Source organism: Lycium barbarum, chromosome 10 (genome assembly GCF_019175385.1).
Source record: "Lycium barbarum isolate Lr01 chromosome 10, ASM1917538v2, whole genome shotgun sequence".
In the NCBI taxonomy this organism is placed as follows: domain Eukaryota; kingdom Viridiplantae; phylum Streptophyta; class Magnoliopsida; order Solanales; family Solanaceae; genus Lycium; species Lycium barbarum.
This window is the reverse complement of record NC_083346.1, coordinates 42144269-42166643: the sequence shown is the minus strand read 5'-3', so window position 1 is coordinate 42166643 and position 22375 is coordinate 42144269. Positions and strand designations below refer to the sequence as shown.

Sequence of the window (22375 nt, the reverse complement as noted above, 5' to 3'; positions counted from 1 at the left end):
ACGACATTAATCTCTTTTCACATTTATTAGAGTAAGAATAAAAATGAAAAAGTAATTAAATTCTATCTTATTTTAAAATATAAATATTTTAAGTATATTTATTTTAGTAAGCATAACAAATAAATGACATGGTGAAATAGCAAATACAACAGTTCAATATCTAGATTAGATCTCAGGCTAATATAAAAAAAGAAAGAAAATTGTATGGTTTGACTACTTAATCTTTTGAAGAAAAGCAATAATATGGGGTCCATGTTATTTGCTGTATAATAATTTCATTTGCTCCCACTAATGGGTTGATACGCATGTGGCAATGAATTCATCATTATTGACTTAATGAGATACTTTGAAAATTACACGAATATTATTTGATTTTTTTAATATGGGGTGCACTTTTTTTTGACATTTTTTTAATATGGGGTCCACCTTTTTTTTATATTGTTTTATTTTTTTAATATGAGTGGAGATGATGAGTTTCACTTCTTTTTTTTTAATTACTTGGCATTTAGTATGGGGCTATCCCCTTTTTTTGGGCCCACCTTTTTTTTTATATTGCTTTATTTTGTTAATATGAGTGGAGATGATGGGTTTTATTTTATATATATATATATATATAAGGGCCCCACCTTAAATTTGTTTTTTTTATTTGTACTATTATAGAAAAGTGGGCCCCAATTTATTTATTTTTTAAAAAAAAAATCACTATTATAGAAGAGTGGGTCCCACCTTAATTATTTTTAAGATCATTTATATTTCGTCTTCTTGATGTTATTCCTCATTATTGTTATGAGACGTATGTGTCTAAACTTATTTAAATGTTTTGGTTTTATTGGTGTGGCATTATTGGTTTTATTTCTATTTTCCCAAACTTTTCTTCTTTACATTTTCTCTAAGCGTACCTTTACCATTTTCTGAACTTATTATCATTATTTAAATATCCTATTTTTTTCTATTGCAATTGTTTTCAACTTCTTCATGTGGACCCCACCTTAATTTTTTCCTAGCAATTGTCTCCTACTTTTTCACGTGGACCCCACCTTAATTGTTTATTTTTATTTTTGCAATTGTCTCCTAATTCTCCACGTGAACCCACCTTAATTTTTTTGTTTAATCTCCAGTATTATAGAATAGTGGGCCTCACCTTAATATTTTTTTTTAATCTCTACTATTATAAAAGATTGGGACCCACCTTATGTTTTTTTTTAAACATTTTTTCTACTATTAATTTTTTTAATAATTTTTCTTTTATATATCCCCACCTTAAATTTGTTTTTTTATTTGTACTATTATAGAAAAGTGGGCCCCAATTTATTTATTTTTTAAAAAAAATTCCACTATTATATAAGAGTGAGCCCCACCTTAATTATTTTTAAGATCGTTTATATTTCGTTTTCTTGATGTTATTCCTCATTATTGGTGTGAGACGTATGTGTCTAAACTTATTTAAATGTTTTGGTTTTATGACTTCTTTAGCAATTTTTGTGTTCAATTTAAATCGTTATTTCTTTTTCCCGAACTTCTCTTCTTTACATTTTCTCTAAGCGTACCTTTACCATTTTCTGAACTTATTATCATTATTTAAATATCCTATTTTTTCTGTTGCAATTATCTTCAACTTCTTCACGTGGACCCCACCTTAATTTTTTTCCTAGCAATTGTCTCCTACTTCTTCACGTGGACCCCATCTTAATTTTTTATTTTTATTTTTGCAATTGTCTCCTAATTCTCCACGTGAACCCACCTTAATTTTTTTTTAATCTCTATTATTATAGAATAGTGGACCCCACTTTAATATTCTTTTTAAATCTCTACTATTATAAAAGATTGGGGCCCACCTTTTTTTTAAACATTTTTTCTACAATTAAAGAAGAGTTGGCTCATCTTTTTTTTTTTTTGGGGGGGTGGGGACTGACGACGACTTTGGGGTGGGGACTGACGACGACTATATAGAAACTCACGTTTCTATATAGTAGTAACTAGATGGCTTATGCCCGTGCTGCGCACGGGCCTAACACTTCGGATTATAGTGTATCTATGTATATGTAGTTGTGTTTAGATATACATATATATATATATATGTACTATGTTCAAAATACAGTAATATAACATTGTAGTTTGTGCTCCGTATCTAAAACTTTATTTTATTCGTGTTTGCTACGAAAATTTATTAATATTTTTTAAAAGAGAAGACTTGTTTAAAAGAAAACTATTTTCCTTTCTTTGAGATAAAATAATAGCAATATTTAAGCATCAGTTGATACTTTCAATTTTAATTCGATTAATTTAAAAGTGTAAAATACTTATTATTTTTTATCAAATTTTGATTTGGATAATTGTAATTCAAATTATTAAATTAATTTTACATGTTTGAAACGAAACAAAGTAGAAATTAATTTTCTATTTAAACGAAGAAATGCTATTTTTTAATTTTTGATAAATATTCTCGGTTTAACTCATTTTACTTGTCATGTTGTCTTTTGCATGGTTTTTTAAGAAAACGTGAATTAGAATTATAATTTGACTAATTTACCTTATTCATTATTTGATCTTCATTTGATATTAATCTCTTTTCACATTTATTAGAGTAAGAATAAAAATAAAAAAGTAATTAAATTGTATCTTATTTTTTAAATATATATTTATTTTAAGTATATTTATTTTAGTAAGCATAACAAATAAATGACATGGCGGAATAGCAAATACAACAATTAAATATTTTGAAGAAACGTAATAATATGAGGTCCATGTTTTTTGCTGCGCAACAATTTCATTTGCTCTCACTAATGGGTTAATATGCATGCGGCAATGAATCCACTATTATTGACTTGATGGGGATAGTTTGGGAATTACATGAATATTGTTTGATTTTTTAGTATATGGGGTGCACGTTTTTTTTTTTTTTTTTTGACGTTGCCTTTTTTCTTTTCTTTTTTTTAATATTGGGTCCATCTTGTTTTTTCATGAGTTTGGGGAGGGTGGGGTCCAGGTTTTTTTTTTTTTAAGAGTGACTGTCGACGAAGCATGGGTAAACCGATACTTCTATATAGTAGAAAAATAGAAATTGATTTAATTGTTTGATTTTCTAAGCATTTTTTTAACATTGTTTATTTTTTTAATATGAGATTCATTTTTTTTTTAAATATTGCTTGCTTTTGTTAATATGGGGTCCACTTTTTTTTCCTGTGAGTTTGGATGTGGTGGGTTCCACTTTTTTTTTTTTTTTTTTTTTTTTAATACTGGTTGGTGTTTAATATGGGGCCATGAAGAACTTCTATTTTTTTAATTTTTAGTAAATATTTTTTGTTTAACTCATTTTACCTGTCATGTTATTTTTTATACGGTATTTTAAGGAAACGTTAATTAGAATTATAATTTCACTAATTTAGCTTATTAATTATTTGATCTCCATTTAATATTATTTTTTCTTTTATGACATTAATCTCTTTTCACATTTATTAGAGTAAGGAAAAAATGAAAAAGTAATTAAATTCTATAATTAAATTCTATCTTATTTTCATATATAAGTATTTTAAGTATGTTGCTGTACAATAGTTTCATTTGCTCCCACTAATGGGTTGATACACATGTGGCAATTAGTCCATCATTATTGATTTAATTGTTTGATTTTCTAAGCATTTGTTTTTTAACATTGTTTGTTTGATTAATATGCGATTCACTTTTTTTTTTTAATATTGCTTGCTTCTGTTAATATGGGGTCTACTTTTTTTCCCGGGAGTTTGGATGTGGTGGGTTCCACTTTTTTTTTTTTTTTTTTTAATACTGGTTGGTGTTTAATATGGGCCCAGTTTTTTTTTTTTTTAACATTGTTTGTTTTTTTTAATATGGGATTCACTTTTGTTTTTTTTTAATATTGCTTGATTTTGTTAATATGAGGTCCACTTTTTTTTTCCCGTGAGTTTGGATGTGGTGGGTTCCACTTCTTTTCTTCCTTTTTTTTTTTAATACTGGTTGGTGTTTAATATGGGGCCCACAATGTTTTTTGAATATTAGTTTTTGTTTAATATATATGGGGTCCACAATTTTTTTGCTTGATTCTGTTAATATGAGGCTCACTTTTTTTTTCCCGTGAGTTTGGATGTGGTGCGTTCCACTGGTTGATGTTTAATATGGGGCCCACAATTTTTTTTTACTTGATTCTGTTAATATGGGATTCACTTTTTTTTTTGTCCCGTGAGTTTGGATGTGGTGGGTTCCACTTTTTTTCTTCTCCTTTATTTTTAATACAGGTTCAATTTTTTTTTAACATTATTTTTTTTTAATATGGGATTCACTTTTTTTTTTAAAATATTGCTTGATTTTGTTAATATGAGGTCCACTTTTTTTTCCCTGTGGGTTTGGATGTGGTGGGTTCCACTGATTTTTTTTAATACTGGTTAGTGTTTAATATTGGGCCCACAATATTTTTTTAATATTAGTTGTTATTTAATATATATGGGGCCCACAATTTTGTTTTTGTTATGGGCCTGTTTAATATGGGGCCCAATTTTTTTTTGCTTGATTCTGTTAATATGGGATTCACTTTTTTTTTGTTCCGTGAGTTTGGATGTGGTGGGTTCCACTTTTTTTCTTCTCCTTTTTTTTTAATACTGGTTCAATTTTTTTTTAACATTATTTTTTTTTTATATGGGATTCACTTTTTTTAAAAAAATATTGCTTGATTTTGTTAATATGAGGTCCACTTTTTTTTCCCTGTGAGTTTGGATGTGGTGGGTTCCACTGATTTTTTTTAATACTGGTTAGTGTTTAATATGGGGCCCACAATTTTTTTTTAATATTAGTTGTTATTTAATATATATGGGGCCCACAATTTTTTTTTGTTATGGGCCTGTTTAATATGGGGCCCAATTTTTTTTTTTTTTTGGGGGACGACGTCGGAGACGGACGACGAAGAGTGAGTAACAACTCACTCTTCTAAATAGTATACTAGATGGTCTATGCCCGTGCTGCGCTCGGGCCCAACACTTTACATTATAGTATATTTATGTATATGTAGTTGTATTTGGATAGTGATTATATATTTATATATACACGAAGCATGGATTTTGTGCTCCGTATCTAAAACGTTTTTATATTCGTGTTTGCTTGGAAAATTTATTAATACTTTTTAAAAGAGAAGACTTGTTTAAAAGAAAACTATTTTCTTCTCTTTGAGATAAAACAATAGCAATATTTAAGCATCAATTAATACTTTCAATTTTAATTTGATTAATGTAAAGTACTTATTATTTTTTTATCAAATTTTGATTTGGATAATTCTAATTCAAATTATTAAATTAATTTTACATGTTTGAAACGAAACAAAGTAGAAATTGATTTTCTATTTAAACGAAGAAATGCTATTTTTTAATTTTTGGTAAATATTCTCGGTTTAGTTTATTTTATTTGTCATGTTGTCTTTTGCATGGTTTTTTAAGGAAACGTGAATTAGAATTATAGTTTGACTAATTTACCTTATTCATTATTTGATCTCCATTTGATATTAATCTCTTTTCACATTTATTAGAGTAAGAATAAAAATGAAAAAGTAATTAAATTCTATGTTATTTTAAAATATAAATATTTTAAGTATATTTATTTTAGTAATCATAACAAATAAATGACATGGCGGAATAGCAAATACAACAATTATATATCTAGATTAGATTTCAGGCTAATATAAGAAAAGAAAGAAAATTGTATGTATTTGCCTACTAAACCTTTTGAAGAAAAACAATAATATGGGTCCATATTTTTTGCTGTGCAATAATTTCATTTGCTCGCACTAATAGGTTAATACGCATGTAGCAATGAATCCACTATTATTGACTTGATGGGGATGCTTTGGGAATTACATGAATATTGTTTGATTTTTTAATATATGGGGTGCACGTTTTTTTTTGACATTGTTTTTTTTTTTTTTTTAATATGGGATTCACTTTTTTTATGAGTTTGGAGAGGGCGGGATCAATCTTTTTTTTAATGAGTTTGGAGAGGGTGGGGTTCCATTTTTTTTTAACTATATAAAAGCACTTTTTTTATAGAAGCATTTTTTTTTAAGAGTGACTGACGACAAAGCATGGGTAAACCGATGCTTCTATATAGTAGAAAAATAGAAATATAATAAAGTATTTCTATCTACTTTTTAAAAGAGTTGGTAATATAAAGTATAAAATGTCATTTTTTTGGCCTTAAATAAAAAAATGGGTGGGACCACAAGGGATTTTTTTGCCCTTAAATAAAAAAATGGGACCAAAGGACGGACGACGGTCTTGCTTATAAACTGACTCTTCTATATAGTAGTAAAGTAATATATATATATATATATATATATATATATATTGTTCAAAACACGATTAATATAACATTGTAGTTTGTGCTTCGTATCCAAAACTTTATTATATTAGTGTTTGCTACGAATACAAAGTTGGCAAAAATTTACTAATAGACTTATTCAAAAGGAAACCGTTGATACTTTGAATTTTAATTCGATAAAATTTACTAATAGACTTATTTAAAAGGAAACCGTTGATACTTTGAATTTTAATTCGATTAATTTAAAAGTGTAAAATATTCTATTATTAATGTATGTAGATTGGGCCTAAACAATACCTATTATTTTTTATCAAATTTTGATTTGGATAATTCTAATTCAAATTATTATATTAATTTTACATGTTTAAAATGAAACAAAGAAGAAATTTGATTTTCTATTTAAATGAAGAACTACTCTTTTTTAATTTTTGGTAAATATTTTTGGTTTAACTCATTTTACTTGTCATGTTTTCTTTTGCACGATTTTTTAAGGAAACGTCAATTAGAATTATAATTTCACTAATTTACCTTATTAATTATTTGATCTCTATTTATTATTATTTTTTTCTTTTATGACATTAATCTCTTTTCACATTCCAAAGGATACACACAAGAGTATTGAGTCGAACCCCTTTCCAACGAGTCAAGTGGCTGAACGCCCCTTTAGAGATAGAGGAAAGATTTGCCCCAGCTTGGCGAATCGCATCCCCGCGCAACGAATTGCATTGCCAACCTCCTGATTGTCTTCTTATCATTTTCCGTTGCATATTTGGGATACGTTTGGTCTTCAATATATTCCCTGATGTCAGTAAACCTATGAAAGTAATTAATTCTATCTTATTTTAATATATAAGTATTTTAAGTATGTTGTTGTACAATAATTTCATTTGCTCCACTAATGGATTGATACGCATGTGACAATGAATCCATCATTATTGATTTAATGAGATACTTTGGAAATATTGCATGATTTTGTTAATATGGGGTCCACTTTTTTAATCCATCATTATTGATTTAATTAGATACTTTAGAAATTAATTGTTTGTTTTTTTAATATGAGATTTATTTTTTTAATATTGCTTGATTTTGTTAATATGCGGTCCACTTTAATCCATCATTATTGATTTAATGAGATACTTTAGAAATTACATAAATATTGTTTGATTTTTTAATATGGGATGCACTTTTTTTTGACATTGTTTTTTTTTAATATGGGATTCATTTTTTTAATATTGCTTGATTTTGTTAATATAGGGTCCACTTTTTTTCCGTGAGTTTGGAGATGGCGGTTCCACTTTTTATTTTTTATTTTTTAATATTGGTTGGTATTTAGTTGGGGCCCACACTTTTTTTAAATATTGGTTGATGTTTAGGTGGGGCCCACACTTTTTTTTTCCAGTGGAAACGGACGACGAAGCATGGGTGGTCTATGCCCGTGCTGCGCACGGGTCCAACACTTTAGATTATAGTGTATCTATGTATATGTAGTTGTATTTGGATATTGATAATATATATATATATATATATTCACGAAGCATGGGTTTTGTGCTCCGTATCTAAAATTTTATTACATTCGTGTTTGCTACGAAAATTTATTAATATTTTTTAAAAGAGAAGACTTGTTTAAAAGAAAACTATTTTCCTCTCTTTGAGATAAAACAATAGCAATATTTAAGCATCAATTGATACTTTCAATTTTAATTCGATTAATTTAAATGTGTAAAATACTTATTATTTTTTGTCAAATTTTGATTTGAATAATTCTAATTCAAATTATTAAATTAATTTTACATGTTTGAAACGAAACAAAGTAGAAATTGATTTTCTATTTAAACGAAGAAATGCTATTTTTTAATTTTTGGTAAATATTCTCGGTTTAGTTCATTTTACTTGTCATGTTGTGTTTTGCATGGTTTTTTAAGGAAACGTGAATTAGAATTATAATTTGACTAATTTACCTTATTCATTATTTGATCTCCATTTGATATTAATCTCTTTTCACATTTATTACAGTAAGGATAAAAATGAAAAAGTAATTAAATTCTATCTTATTTTAATATATAAGTATTTTAAGTATGTTGTTGTACAATAATTTCATTTGCTCCCACTAATGGATTGATACGCATGTGGCAATGAATCCATCATTATTGCTTTAATGAGATACTTTGGAAATTACATAAATATTGTTTGTTTTTTTAATATGAGATGCACTTTTTTTTTTTTGACATTGTTTGTTTTTTTAATATGAGATTCATTTTTTTAATATTGCTTGATTTAGTTGGGGCCCACACTTTTTTTTAATATTGGTTGATGTTTAGGTGGGGCTTGATTTAGTTGGGGCGGAGTGTTGGCCAGTTAAGATATCTCACGTTCAAAAGATGAAAGTTGCCGAGATGAGAATGTTGAGATGGATGTGTGGGCACACTAGGAGCGACAGGATTAGAAATGAGGCTATTCGGGATAAGGTGGGAGTGGCCTCGGTGGAAGACAAGATGCGGGAAATGCGACTGAGATGGTTTGGGCATGTGAAGAGGAGAGACATAGATGCCCCAGTGCGGAGGTGTGAGAGGTTAGCCATGGATGGTTTCAGAAGAGGTAGGGGTAGGCCAAAGAAATATTGGGGAGAGGTGATTAGACAGGACATGACGCAGTTACAGCTTACCGAGGACATGACCTTAGATAGGAAGGTGTGGAGGACCCACATTAGGGTAGAAGGCTAGTATATAAGTCTCGTTATCTTTCCTTATTAGTAGGCGCATTAGCGCATTATAATTTCTTGTGCTTTGATTTATGTTATTATTTGCTACTTTCTGTACTTTGATTACTCTATTTTATCTGTGCCGCTTTCGTAATTTGCATTTCCATATCGCTTTGAATTCCTTGATTATCCTGTTTTACTGTGTCGCTTGCATTATTTCATTGCAATATCGTTTTAAATCTTTTAACCTTATCTGACCCCCTTTTTATGCTTCTATTGAGCCGAGGGTCTCTCGGAAACAGCCATCCTACCTTAGTAGGAGTAAGGTCTGCGTACATTATACCCTCCCCAGACCCCAAGATGTGGGATTTCACTGGGCTGTTGTTGTTGTTGTTGTATTGGTTGATGTTTAGGTGGGGCCCACACTTCTAAATAGTTAGAATAACTAGATGGCCTATGCCCGTGCTGCGCACGGGCCTAACACTTCAAATTATAGTGTATCTATGTATATGTAGTTGTGTTTAGATAGTGATAATATATATATATATATACTATGTTCAAAATATAATTAATATAACATTATAGTTTGTGCTCCGTATCTAAAACTTTATTATATTCGTGTTTGCTATGAAAATTTATTAATACTTTTTAAAAGAGAAGACTTGTTTAAAAGAAAACTATTTTTCTCTCTTTGAGACAAAATAATTGCAATATTTAAGCATCAATTGATACTTTTAATTTTAATTCGATTAATTTAAAGGTGTAAAATACTTATTATTTTTTATCAAATTAAATACTTATTTTTTTTTTTATCAAATTTTGATTTGGATAATTCTAATTCAAATTATTAAATTAATTTTACATGTTTAAAACGAAACAAAGTAGAAATTGATTTTCTATTTAAACGAAGAAATGCTATTTTTTAATTTTTGGTAAATATTCTCGTTTTAGCTCATTTTACTTGGCATGTTGTCTTTTGCATGGGTTTTTTAAGGAAACGTGAATTAGAATTATAATTTGACTAATTTACCTCATTCATTATTTGATCTTCATTTGATATTAATCTCTTTTCACATTTATTAGAGTAAGAATAAAAATAAAAAAGTAATTAAATTGTATCTTATTTTTTAAATATATATATTTTAAGTTTATTTATTTTAGTAAACATAACAAATAAATGACATGATGGAATAGCAAATACAACAATTAAATATTTTGAAGAAGAGTAATAATATGGGGTCCATATTTTTTGCTGTGCAATAATTTCATTTGCTCCCACTAATGGGTTAATATGCATGTGGTAATGAATCCACTATTATTGACTTGATGGGGATACTTTGGAAATTACATGAATATTGTTTGATTTTTTAATATATGGGGTGCACGTTTTTTTGGACGTTGCTTTTTTTTTTTTAATATGGGGTCCACTTTGTTTTTTCCATGAGTTTGGAGAGGGTGGGGTCCATTTTTTTTTCATGAGTTTGGAGAGGGTAGGGTCCACTTTTTTTTTTTTTTTTAAGAGTGACTAACGACGAAGCATGGGTAAACCGATACTTCTATATTGTAGAAAAATAGAAATATAATAAAGTATTTCTATCTACTTTTTAGAAGAGTTGGTAATATAAAGCATAAAATGTCATTTTTTTGCCCTTAAATAAAAAAGTGGGACCGAACACGGACGACGATCTTGCCTCTATAAACCGGCTCTTCTATATAGTAGTAATAGTAAAGTAATACATATATTATGTTCAAAACACGATTAATATAATATTGTATTTTGTGCTCTGTATCCAAAACTTTATTATATTAGTGTTTGCTACGAATACAAAGTTGGCAAAAATTTATTAATATTTTTTAAAAGAGAAGACTTATTTAAAAGGAAACTATTTTTCTCTCTTTGAGATAAAACAATAGCAATATTTAAGCATCAGTTGATACTTTGAATTTTGATTCGATTAATTTAAAGGTGTAAAATATTCTATTGTTAATATATGTAGATTGGGCCTAAACAATACCTATGATTTTTTTATCAAATTTTGATTTGGATAATTCTAATTCAAATTATTATATTAATTTTACATGTTTAAAATGAAACAAAGTAGAAATTTGATTTTCTATTTAAATGAAGAACTTCTGTTTTTTAATTTTTAGTAAATATTTTTTGTTTAACTCATTTTACTTGTCATGTTGTCTTTTACACGATTTTTTAAGGAAACGTCAATTAGAATTAGAATTTCACTAATTTACCTTATTAATTATTTGATCTCCATTTAATATTTTTTTATGACATTAATCTCTTTTCACATTTATTAGAGTAAGGAAAAAATGAAAAAGTAATTAAATTCTATCTTATTTTAATATATAAGTATTTTAAGTATGTTGCTGTACAATAATTTCATTTGCTCCTACTAATGAGTTGATACGCATGTGGCAATGAATCCATCTTTATTGATTTAATGAGATACTTTGGAAATTACATGAATATTGTTTGATTTTTTAATATAGGATGCACTTTTTTTTGACATTGTTTGTTTTTTAATATGGGATTCACTTTTTTTTTTTTTAATATTGCTTGATTTTGTTAATATGAGATCTACTTTTTTTTCCCGTGAGTTTGGAGGTGGTGGGTTCCACTTTTTTTTCTTCTCTTTTTTTTTAGACATTGTTTGTTTTTTTAATATGGGATTCACTTTTTGTTTTTTTTAATATTACTTGATTTTGTTAATATGAGGTCCACTTTTTTTTCCCCGTGAGTTTGGAGGTGGTGGGTTCCACTTTTTTTTCTTCTCTGTTTTTTTTTAATATTGGTTGGTGTTTAATATGGGGCTCACAATTTTTTTTAATATTGGTTGGTGTATAATATGGGGCCCACAATTTGTTTTTCTTCGTATCTAAAATTTTATTATATTAGTGTTTGCTACGAATACAAAGTCTGCACTTTTTTTTTTTTAATATGGGATTCACTTTTTATTTTTTTATTTTTTATATTGCTTGATTTTGTCAATATGAGATAATATGTTCAAAACACGATTAATATAACATTGTAGTTTGTGCTCCGTATCTAAAACTTTATTATATTAGTGTTTGCTACGAATACAAAGTCTGCACGTTTTTGTTTTTGACATTGTTTGTTTTTTTAATATGGGATTCACTTTTTTTATAATGTTTAATTTTGTTAATATGGGGTCCACTTTTTTTTTCCCGTAAGTTTGAAGATGGTGGGTTTCCACTTTTTTTACTTTTTTTTTTTTTAAATTGGTTGGTGTTTAATATAGAGACCACACTTTTTGTTTTTTTTTAATGCTTAACGGACGACGAAGCATGGGTTTAACCCATGCTTCTATATAGTAGTAATATATAGAGAAAAATAGAAAAACGTAGTGACACTCTAAATCCAACATATTCCGAAACATAATTTGTTATTACACCATCTTTTATTAATCAACTAATATGTTTTTGTTATCAGGTTTCTTACTAATATCTCTCTAAAAGGTTATTTCATAACCTACTCAGTAGGAAGTCAAGCCTTATCGGAAGACAAAAAAGGAGAGTAAATGAATGCCTTAAATGTCGAGTTTATAAAATTTCGAATTCTAAATTTGCTTCTGCATGTTGATGTAGTGAAACAATAGAAGTGTATATGCAAGCAACAAGATATATATTTTATATTAATTAGTATGGTGTAAACATTATGTGCGCACAATTTTTTATTTTTTTTTTATTTGTGTGGAGTGGATGTGGGTAGCTGGCGGTTCAGAGAATTACGACAGACATGTTTTGGCATACCAATCAACCTATGCAAAATTTTATTGCTCTTTAGTTTATTCATTTACACATCGAGGCATCTTTTATGCTCTTCAGTTTGGCATACTAACAATAATAAAAATATGTAAATAATTAATATAACAAAACACGACCAATTTTTAAGATATCCAAACATTAATTTTTGGTATAAAATTGCTTTAAGATATTTAATCATATATATAGGCTGAATTACTATTTAATGATAGGACGAATGTGATGAGTCGTGAAATTACGCGATATTCGACGCTAATTCCTTAAGCTTTTGTGACTCCTTAAGCACTTTTGTTGTTACTTTTTGTGTTTTTATGTTGTTTTGTAGGAAAAGATGCCCGGAGAGCATAACGGAGCAAAACGGAACAAAACGGACCAAAATAGAGCAAAAATAGAACAAATTCATACTTTCTGGCACCATATGCTACACGCAGAGTATATCATATGGCGCAGCATGTGCAACATGCGAGCAGCATGTGGTGACAGAGAAAATTGTCACCACATGCTATGGTTTTGGCACCACATGCGATTAGCATGTTGAATATGCGAATAGCATGTGGTGCAGCATGTGGTGCATGAGGGTATTTTTGGCCAAATTTTGTTCCCGTTTTTGGAATGATATAAATACTCTTTTAGGGTTTGTAATAGATTATCTTTGGCAGTTTTTCATCAAGTTTGGAGACTAGTTTTTACACCACACTTTGGGGTTAAAGATTTGAAGATTTGGTTGAGTATTTCTTAAACCTTTAATTCATTTCTTCAATCCCTTGCTTTGTATTGTATATCTAAGTGTGTAGTATTTATTTCCATAACTTGAATCTCGTTTATGAAAGTATTCTTGATTAAAGTTTGGTTTGAAACTCTTGTTATGCTTATGTATTGAATGATTCTTATTGCTATTGAAGTGGGTCTTTGTTGATTTAATTAATCTCGTTCTTGAATGTTTCCAAAGGGATTAGCTAACCCTAGGACTCACCCATTTACTTAGATTGAGCTCGGAAGAGGAAATCTAGGTTGGGAAAGATTAATTAACAAGAATTTGGGTCATTAAACTCATCTAATAACTTGAGCTCGGAAGAGGATAGTTACTTGAGGTTAAATTGGTTGTGCTTGATATCACACTCTAAGGCTTGGAAAAGCTTAAAGTGAAATTCATTGATTTGGTTGGAAGACTTTCAATGAGATTGTAGAAACCATTATCTATTAACATAAACCCGCTCTTAGTTGTGAAATCGTAAAATACGTTGGATCGTTACTTGAGTGTAATCTCCTATTATCCATACTTGTGGCCATTGATCGTTTTACTTGCTTTCTAGGTTAGTTTACATTTCCGCATTAGTCATAATCTTTCTCAAAAACCCATAATATTATTTATCGTTTGGCTTTAGCTTAGTTGGTGAAAGTTCCTTACTTTCTTAATCGCCTAGCATATTGTTCCCTGTGGGATCGACCCCGACTCATAGTTGGGTAAATATATTGCATACGACCGTGTACACTTTCTCTTTGAGGAGTGTATTTGGACGTTATCAGAATGTTTCTCACACAATAAGATGGTATTTGACTTCGCGTAAAAAGAGAGTTTGGCCACCTTTTAAGCTTACGAACGTGCGTTGCACGTTAATCCCATGTCAATTATTAGTAGGTGCTTTGAATCAAAAGACGTTTTATAAAATATCATAACTATAATTAGATATTAATTTAAAGTGAATTGCATATTAACCAACAACTCAATTATAGAAAGTTTTGGTCCGTCAAAAATCATCTTGCATAAAATACAATTTGAAGACAAAATCAACACATAGCGGCCTTCAATTTGCAACTTGAAAATTAGATCCACATCTCCACCATACATGAAATCTTATACATTTCTCTGAATTGTTAGTATAATTAAGCTAAATAGTCTATCTCTAGTCTATGTTCCTTTCTTTTTTCTTAGTGGGATATTAAAATTTTACAACAGTCCATTGGATTTCTTACTTTCTTACGGAGATCCCTTTTCCCCCTTTTCTCCATGTCTTTTTCCATTTGTCTCTACCCGATATAAATATAGCGTTAATTACAACAAACATTCCTATAATATGATTCCATTTTTGAAATTACCTTATGTGTTTTAAAATCAAACACTCATACCAATATAATATAGAAATTCATTATAGCATGACCAGATCTCCTTTGTCCTATATATCTCTTTAATTTGAAAAGTAATAAACTTTTCAGCTGATGCTAGTTGGTTGACTAATGAGAGATTCTTCGTCATAGAATCAAATTCTCAGTTAGTTGGAGTTTGAATTAATGGTCTTTCTAGAGATTAAAAAATTGGTAACTTATAAAACCCCAAGAATATCGCAAGGCAGTAAAAATTAGAGCACGGTTATTGAATAATTCAAAATTGCTTCATTGCTTAATGAAAGGAATTAATTAGTTCCTATGTAGCATACTCTCTGCTTAAGGAACGGAATTAATTAGTTCACATCAGAATTTAGTTCTTACCCGATATGATAGTTATATCCAATAAAATAGTTATATTAAAAGGCAAAAAGTAGACTAATCAAGAACTGAAATCTGAGACTTCTGATGAAGGTTAGATGTATCAATCATTCTCTAATATCTATTACCCCCTGTTTGGATGGTGGTTTCCTGTGGTTCATTAATGTATGGTTTTGTATGAAACCATGTTTGTATTCATTGTTCTTAAAATTATGTGGTATGGTGTTGTAAACCCGTGGTTCATCCATGGTTATATAACCATGAAAAGTCCCAATTTTTGTAACCACGGATTTGGTGGTTTTTCTGTGATTACGTATTTCATTTTCCCATTATACCCACCCTCCACCATCCACCTCACTCCACCCCCACCCTACCACTCACCCCCACCCTACCCCTGCTCCACCCTCCACCATCCACCCCACTCCCACCGCCACCCTACCACTCACTCCTACCCCACCCACACCACTTACCCCCACCCCCACCCCACCCACCTTACCACCCACCCCCGCCCACCTCACACCCACCTATCTCTCCACCACCCACTACCCCTCACCACCACCCACCCCCACAATCCCTCACCCCACCCTACCACCCACTACCCCCATCCTCATCCCACAACCACCCACCTCACACCACCCACCCCTCCACCACCTACTACCCCTCACCACCTCCCAACCGCACCCCCACCCTACCACCTACTACCCCCACCCTCATCCCACAACCACCCACCCCTCCACCCTCACTCACTACCTACTTATTTTTTAAAGTTCCTATTGTATTCTTTACCTGAATTTTATTAATATATATTGTCTAATTTCTAATTAAGAGTTAAGAGTATTTTTTTAAACTTACAAGTTATTATACAGTACCGTACAGTTAAACCAAACAATACAAATGTTATTAAACCACAACAAACGATACAGTCTACCCAAACATTGTGTTCATTAATACAGTACAATACAATAAAATACCATACTGTACCATACCATACTATATTAATGAACCATGGGAAACAACCATCCAAACAGAGGGTTAGTAGTTCTCGGAAAAAGACATAGCAATTCAATGTTGAGCAATCAAATGAATATAAAAAATGCAATGACAAAATCCTAACGATAACTGATACTTTTATGATTAAACTACTTTATCATTGCATCGCATTCCATACGGCAACTATAGGAATAGCTATTTTTAGAATTCCAAATCCGAAATTAATCCCTAACGTGAAAAATCTCATAATCAAAGTGATATCTATTTATCTGCACAAAGGCAACCCAACAAGAGAAAGAGAAAGAGAATTTGCTCATACACAAGAACATGACGTGAAATAATCACCGTAAGCTTCATCAGTCATCTTTAGCTATATATGATTTTTCAAACTTTCTCCAACTCAGATTCATATTGCTTTCACTATTTACTTGGAACCCTAAATTAGTCAAAGTGTTTGGCTAATATTCAGAGTACGTGTATGCTATCATCTAATTAACAGAACTATAATATTTAATGAAATTTTGTGTTTTATGTTCCTAATAGGATTAGAGTTTATTACCTTGAGTTAAATTCCTAGTCTACTACAATTTTTTATCCTAACATGCATTATTCCAATTGTGTCCTTTCCTTATATATTCTTGTCCAAAGTAATGAAATAATTAAGGGTATAAAAATCGTTTAATATTTAAAGAATATTTTGATTGACCAACATTTATATTCGTGCTTTTTAAAATAACTAGTCACTAAGAACGTGTCTCGCACGTTATTCCGTGTCAATCTCTCAAATGTCAGGTGATTGTTATTTAAAATTACATATTATTTATTTTATATGGTACAATAGTATGTTTGATTGTATCCACTTAATAACTACCATTAAATATTTTTGTTATATATCCTTTATGTTTTTATCTATGTGGAAAAATATGTTATGACTAAAATAACCCAACACTAGAAATTGAGCTATTGACCATATATTTTATAGTTTGAAGAAATAATTTACCTTTTGAAGGAAACAAGATAAAGGTACAAACCTTCCTCGGCTTATTCAGCCATCGGTGAGCTACAGAATGATAGCATAAAACTACGGTTCAAGACAAACACAACGTAATAAAAAAAAATATATGATAAAAGAAACAAAAAATATTCTAATAACGTGATGAAAAAAATCTTATGAAGAAGAACTTTGAAATCATACCAATTAAAAATAATACTGATCAAAGAAAAAGTTCCCAAGGAAGAACCATAGTTGAAACAAAATCAATACTATAGTTTAAACTAACCACGTAATCGAGGTTCAAAGTGTATGTAGCATCTCGAAAGCGCAAAGTTTGGTTAATTACCATCTCCTTCAACGGCAGTCCTTGACCCAATGTATGCAAACCAAATTTTACAAAAAAAAAAAAAATAAAAAAAAAATACTTGATCGTTTGATCTCCTTCTACTCCCTAGGCAATTCACCTCTATTGTCCATAAAATAATTGAAAATTTCATACCATAGTAATATTATACGTGCATAATTTTTCTATATCAAAAAACGATGTGTCATTATAAAAGAATGGAAATTATATGTACTTACCCGAAACCCACCATAGGTATGTGAATGTGATCATTATAATACAAAATTAAGAAAGAGAAATACCTATACTTAAAATCCCCTAACAAAACCTTAGCCCACTTTACCAAAGCACAATCAATAAGAGTATTCGTGTGTTGCAAGCCTGAGTTATTGAGACCATGTATTCATTTAAGTAGATGGTAAGAGGTGTGGTTACTAATGTCGTTTTGAACTTCACAAATAGTTACGACATGAAGTTGGAATCTGATTGGGATTAGAATCCCTAGCAAATTCATATTTAGGCAAAGTTTTAAACATTACAATTTTATCCAACATAGGACTATATTTTAATAAGTAATTTATTTTTTGAAGGGCAAAAAAGTAGTTCAATATTTGAAGGATATTTTAGTTAACCAACATTTATATTCATGCTTTTAAAATAATATAGATATAGACTAGTTTTTATGAACGTGCCCCGCACGTTAATATAATATCAATTATTAGCAAGTATTTTGAATTAAAAGACGCTTTGCAAAATATCAGACTATAATTAGATAGTAATCTCAAGTAAATTTGCATATTGACCAACCACTCAATTATAGGAAGTTTTGGTCATTAAAATCATTATGCATCATAACATTTCAATCTTGCTGATTTTAGTCTTGGACGCAGACACTATATCAAATGCACTTTGCAAATAAATTGTTGTAGGAACTTCAATGTTATTTTGCACCATGAAATTTAGATTCACATCTCCATCATACGTGAAATCTTATACCTTTCTCTTTCTCTTGATTGTCAGGATAAGCTGAATAGTTCGTTTTTAGTCTTATATTCTTTTCTTTTTCTTAGTCATCGTCTATGTGGGATATCAAAATTCTTATATGAGCCCATTGAATTTTTTACTTTCTTTGGGTGATATTTTTTTTTACCTTTTCCCCTATTCCCCCTTTCTTTTGTCCTTTGTCTCTACTCGACATAAAATATAGCGTTAATAAACGTTCCTATGATATGACTTAATTTTAGATATACCTCATGTATTTAAAAACTATGAAATCGTTAGTTCCTACTTCCTCGGAGTAATTGGATTGTCCCAAAACAATATTTCTAACATGCTTTTAGGTTTATTATTTTATGTTTAAGAAGTATGTTTAAAAGAAATAGGATTAGAGCTCATTAAGGGTATAAAAGTCGTTCAATATTTAAAAGATATTTTCATCAACCAACATTTATATTCATGCTTTTAAAATAATATAGATAGATAGATAGATAAATTACTATTGTATATAAGGGACTACAAAAGGGCTTTTGTAGTCCTCACAAAACTTTCTCAAAAAATGTCAAACTTTTCAATTAATTACTTCTAGGTCCTGATCTTATTTTTTAAAGTCCAATTTATTTTTTGTTCTTATGGTTTACTTTTTAAAGGCTATCGAACATTCTGCCTTATTTACCTGTTTTCTATCAGGTATCCGGTACCCGCATTAGAGCTAGCCTAATCCAGATTTGTGTTGCATAGGGCCCAATCGTGGGAAGCGCTTCCTACCAAAGATTTTTTCGTACTCAGACTCGAACCCGAGACCCCTGATTAAGGGAGGAACAATCCCATCCGCTGCACTTTACTTTCCCTATTGCTTTCTTCTATTGATCTTATCTATTAACCTAAAAAAATAGTCATTTCTTCGCTAGATATTCTTGCTTCTTGTTGCTCTTTGTTTTCTTCTTTTTCATTTGTTGCTTATTATAGATTTTTACATATAAACATTTCTTTTACTTTATATTTGTATTATGAAATTTGAGAATTTCTGGAAATTCTTTTACTCATATGTAGACATTTCTTTTACTTTATATTTATACTTTAATGAGCTCATATGTGTTTACCAAGATTAGTACAAAAATGATTTTCAAATAGTTTTAAAAATTATAAAATGATGCCATATAAGGTTGAAAATGAAGACAATATTATCAGTCAAGATCGAGTTATCTTTAAAATCTCTTATTTGGTTAACTAAAATTAATCTTTTAAACACAAAAGAGTTTGAAGTAGGACGGAATTAGAATGTCACCTACCGATTTGATCGGATTCGGTAGCACTTTGGTTCAAATTCTGTATTTGTCTTAAAAGTTCATTAACTATGTATAAATTATTAATTTAGAACTAAATAACTTAAAAAATTAGGATTCGAAACTCATATATTTCAAATTATAGCTCCGCATTTAATTTGAAGTAAATAATTTCATCAAAATGAAAGTTAAGATATTAAAGGAGTGAAATGAAAGTTGTGCTTTTATATATTGAAAATATACTTATTTGAAGTTTAATTATTACCAACATAAATTATACAATATTTCTTTAATTAAAAAATTACTTTTTATATTTAGAGAGCACGGGCCTCGTGATACTAGTAGGTATAGATATGTTGTGTGTTTGGATACACTATAGGAATATTTTTAAGCTAAATACTGATCTGCTAAAACAACCCAAAGCAAAAAATCAAAAAAGAAGAAGCTTATGCGGTTTGACCAAGTAATTGCAGTATTATTTTTCATAATATGTTCTTTACAATTACCAAGATACTAGCTTGCATCCACCATGTGTGCTAGGTCTTCCTCTCCTATCAACAGAGATTTCCTCTAATGCATAGACATGGAAGTTTCCCTTCTACAATCATTTCTCTTTTTTTCTTCACGTAGCAAACCAAAAAAGAAGGGGAAAGTAGAGGATCTGATTACGGAAAAAAAAACTATGATAAATTAAAATATTTTTATCTAATAAATTTAGAACTTGAAATGAATTGAAAACATAATTTTCAATTTTAGTACTTGTAAGCTATAACTAAACACTTGATTCCTTAATTGTTAACTCAGCTGCGCACTTAGAGTTATTTTAGGTGCTTTTAAGCAATTTTGAAGTGTTCGGGTAAGATAAAAAAAATGTTTATAAGCACATGTTTCTAAGCTAAAATAACAAAAATAAGTCAAAAATAACAAGTTAAAATTTCTAACGTATGACTTTTGACTCATAAGTCAAAAGCCATAAGTCCATTCAAACGGGCTCTTAACTGAGTGTTTCTAAAGGTAAAACTACTTTTAGTCAGTTAAGCCAAAATAGCTCTGTCTAGGAGCTTCCTTTGAGGGTGTGTCTAATTTTTCTCATGATCTAAAATATTTAATAAAATATTTTATTTAGGGAAGCAAGTTTCTTTAAAATGAGAAAAATAACTACTTCACTTAAAATAAGAAAAATAAGTGACATTCCAAGTTCATTGTCTCGTCCCAGCCACCCAACTCCACCCCACCCACACCTCTCGCCACCTGAAGCCCCAATTCCCACCACTTCCCATCCCCATTGTATTTTGCTAAATTCCATATAAGTGCTCTTCGGATAATATTTGTTTTTACTTATTTTTCAAACACTAAAAAATAAGTAAGAAATCCACTTGCTTTCTAAGAAAATATTTTAGGAAAACATTTACACCCTTAGGACCCGTTTGGCCTTGAGAATTATTCACTTTTTTTTTTTGAAATTCTTTTTCACTTTATTTAAAACTCAGACTTGGGCCATAAAAATTTCAAATACAACTTGAGATAGTATTTGAAAAACACTTAAACTCTTATTTTCACTACACTTTTTTCTCTTTCAATACATTTAAATAAATATTCTTTCTAAAAACACAACTGCATCTTCAACTCCAGCTTCAAAAATTCCAAATAAAATGAAAATTAGTTTGATTTCTATCACCAAACGCCTACTTAATGGAGTACTATGTACTTCCTTTATCCTAAAAAGATTATCCTTCTTTTCTTTTTAATCTGTCTCAAAAAAATTATTCCTTTTTATATTTAGAAATAATTTAACTTTATGAGATAATTTACAGCCATACAAATATCTAAAATTTATTTTGGATCATATATTTTAAAAATCTTCTTTTTCTTTTTAAAATTTTTTTTGGACGAGGAGTAAATCTTTTTATAAAAGAGGTAGGAGTATATAAAAAGGAAAAGAAAAAAAGAACTAGCCCTTAGTGCGTAAAAATAGGTTCTTCCTTACCAGTCTCTGCCGTTGGATCTGTGAGTTAAACACTGCCAAAGCACAGAAAAGCCATCAAATCAAATCAAATCAAAGCATCCATTTTTCCGCCAAATACAAACTCCTCCTTTCTATAAACCACTGAACAAATACATATATTGTGTTTGATCATTCCTTTTTCAGTACACACATAAAAGGAAGTTAGGGTTGTGATCATGGCTGAAGCAGGGAGTCCAGGAGGAGGGCAGGACAGTGGTGGGAGTCCACAGTCCAACTTGAGAGAACAGGACAGGTATTTACCCATAGCTAATATTGGACGCATTATGAAGAAAGCATTACCTGCTAATGGAAAGATCGCTAAAGACTCTAAAGATACTGTTCAAGAATGTGTTTCTGAATTCATCAGTTTCATCACTAGCGAGTAAGACCCCCACTTTCTCTTTATTAATTTACCCTCTCCAATTTCTATATATGCTCAAACGGAGGAATGAGAATTTTAATAGTATTC

The 22375-nt window shown here is 29.7% G+C and overlaps 1 protein-coding gene across 3 annotated transcripts in view; it reads left to right on the top strand.

Annotated features, from left to right (window-relative positions):
* Window positions 1-21844: 21844 nt before the first annotated feature.
* Window positions 21845-22375, top strand: part of LOC132614142 (nuclear transcription factor Y subunit B-10-like) — a 16360-nt gene continuing 15829 nt past the window's right edge. For all 3 annotated transcript variants that reach the window (XR_009572190.1, XM_060328516.1, XM_060328517.1), the window contains exon 1: window positions 21845-22288. Coding sequence is in view for 2 of the 3 variants with exons in the window: in XM_060328516.1 (XP_060184499.1) it covers window positions 22083-22288 (206 nt within the window). In the remaining variant the exon portion in view is untranslated. The remainder of the gene's footprint in view (window positions 22289-22375) is intronic.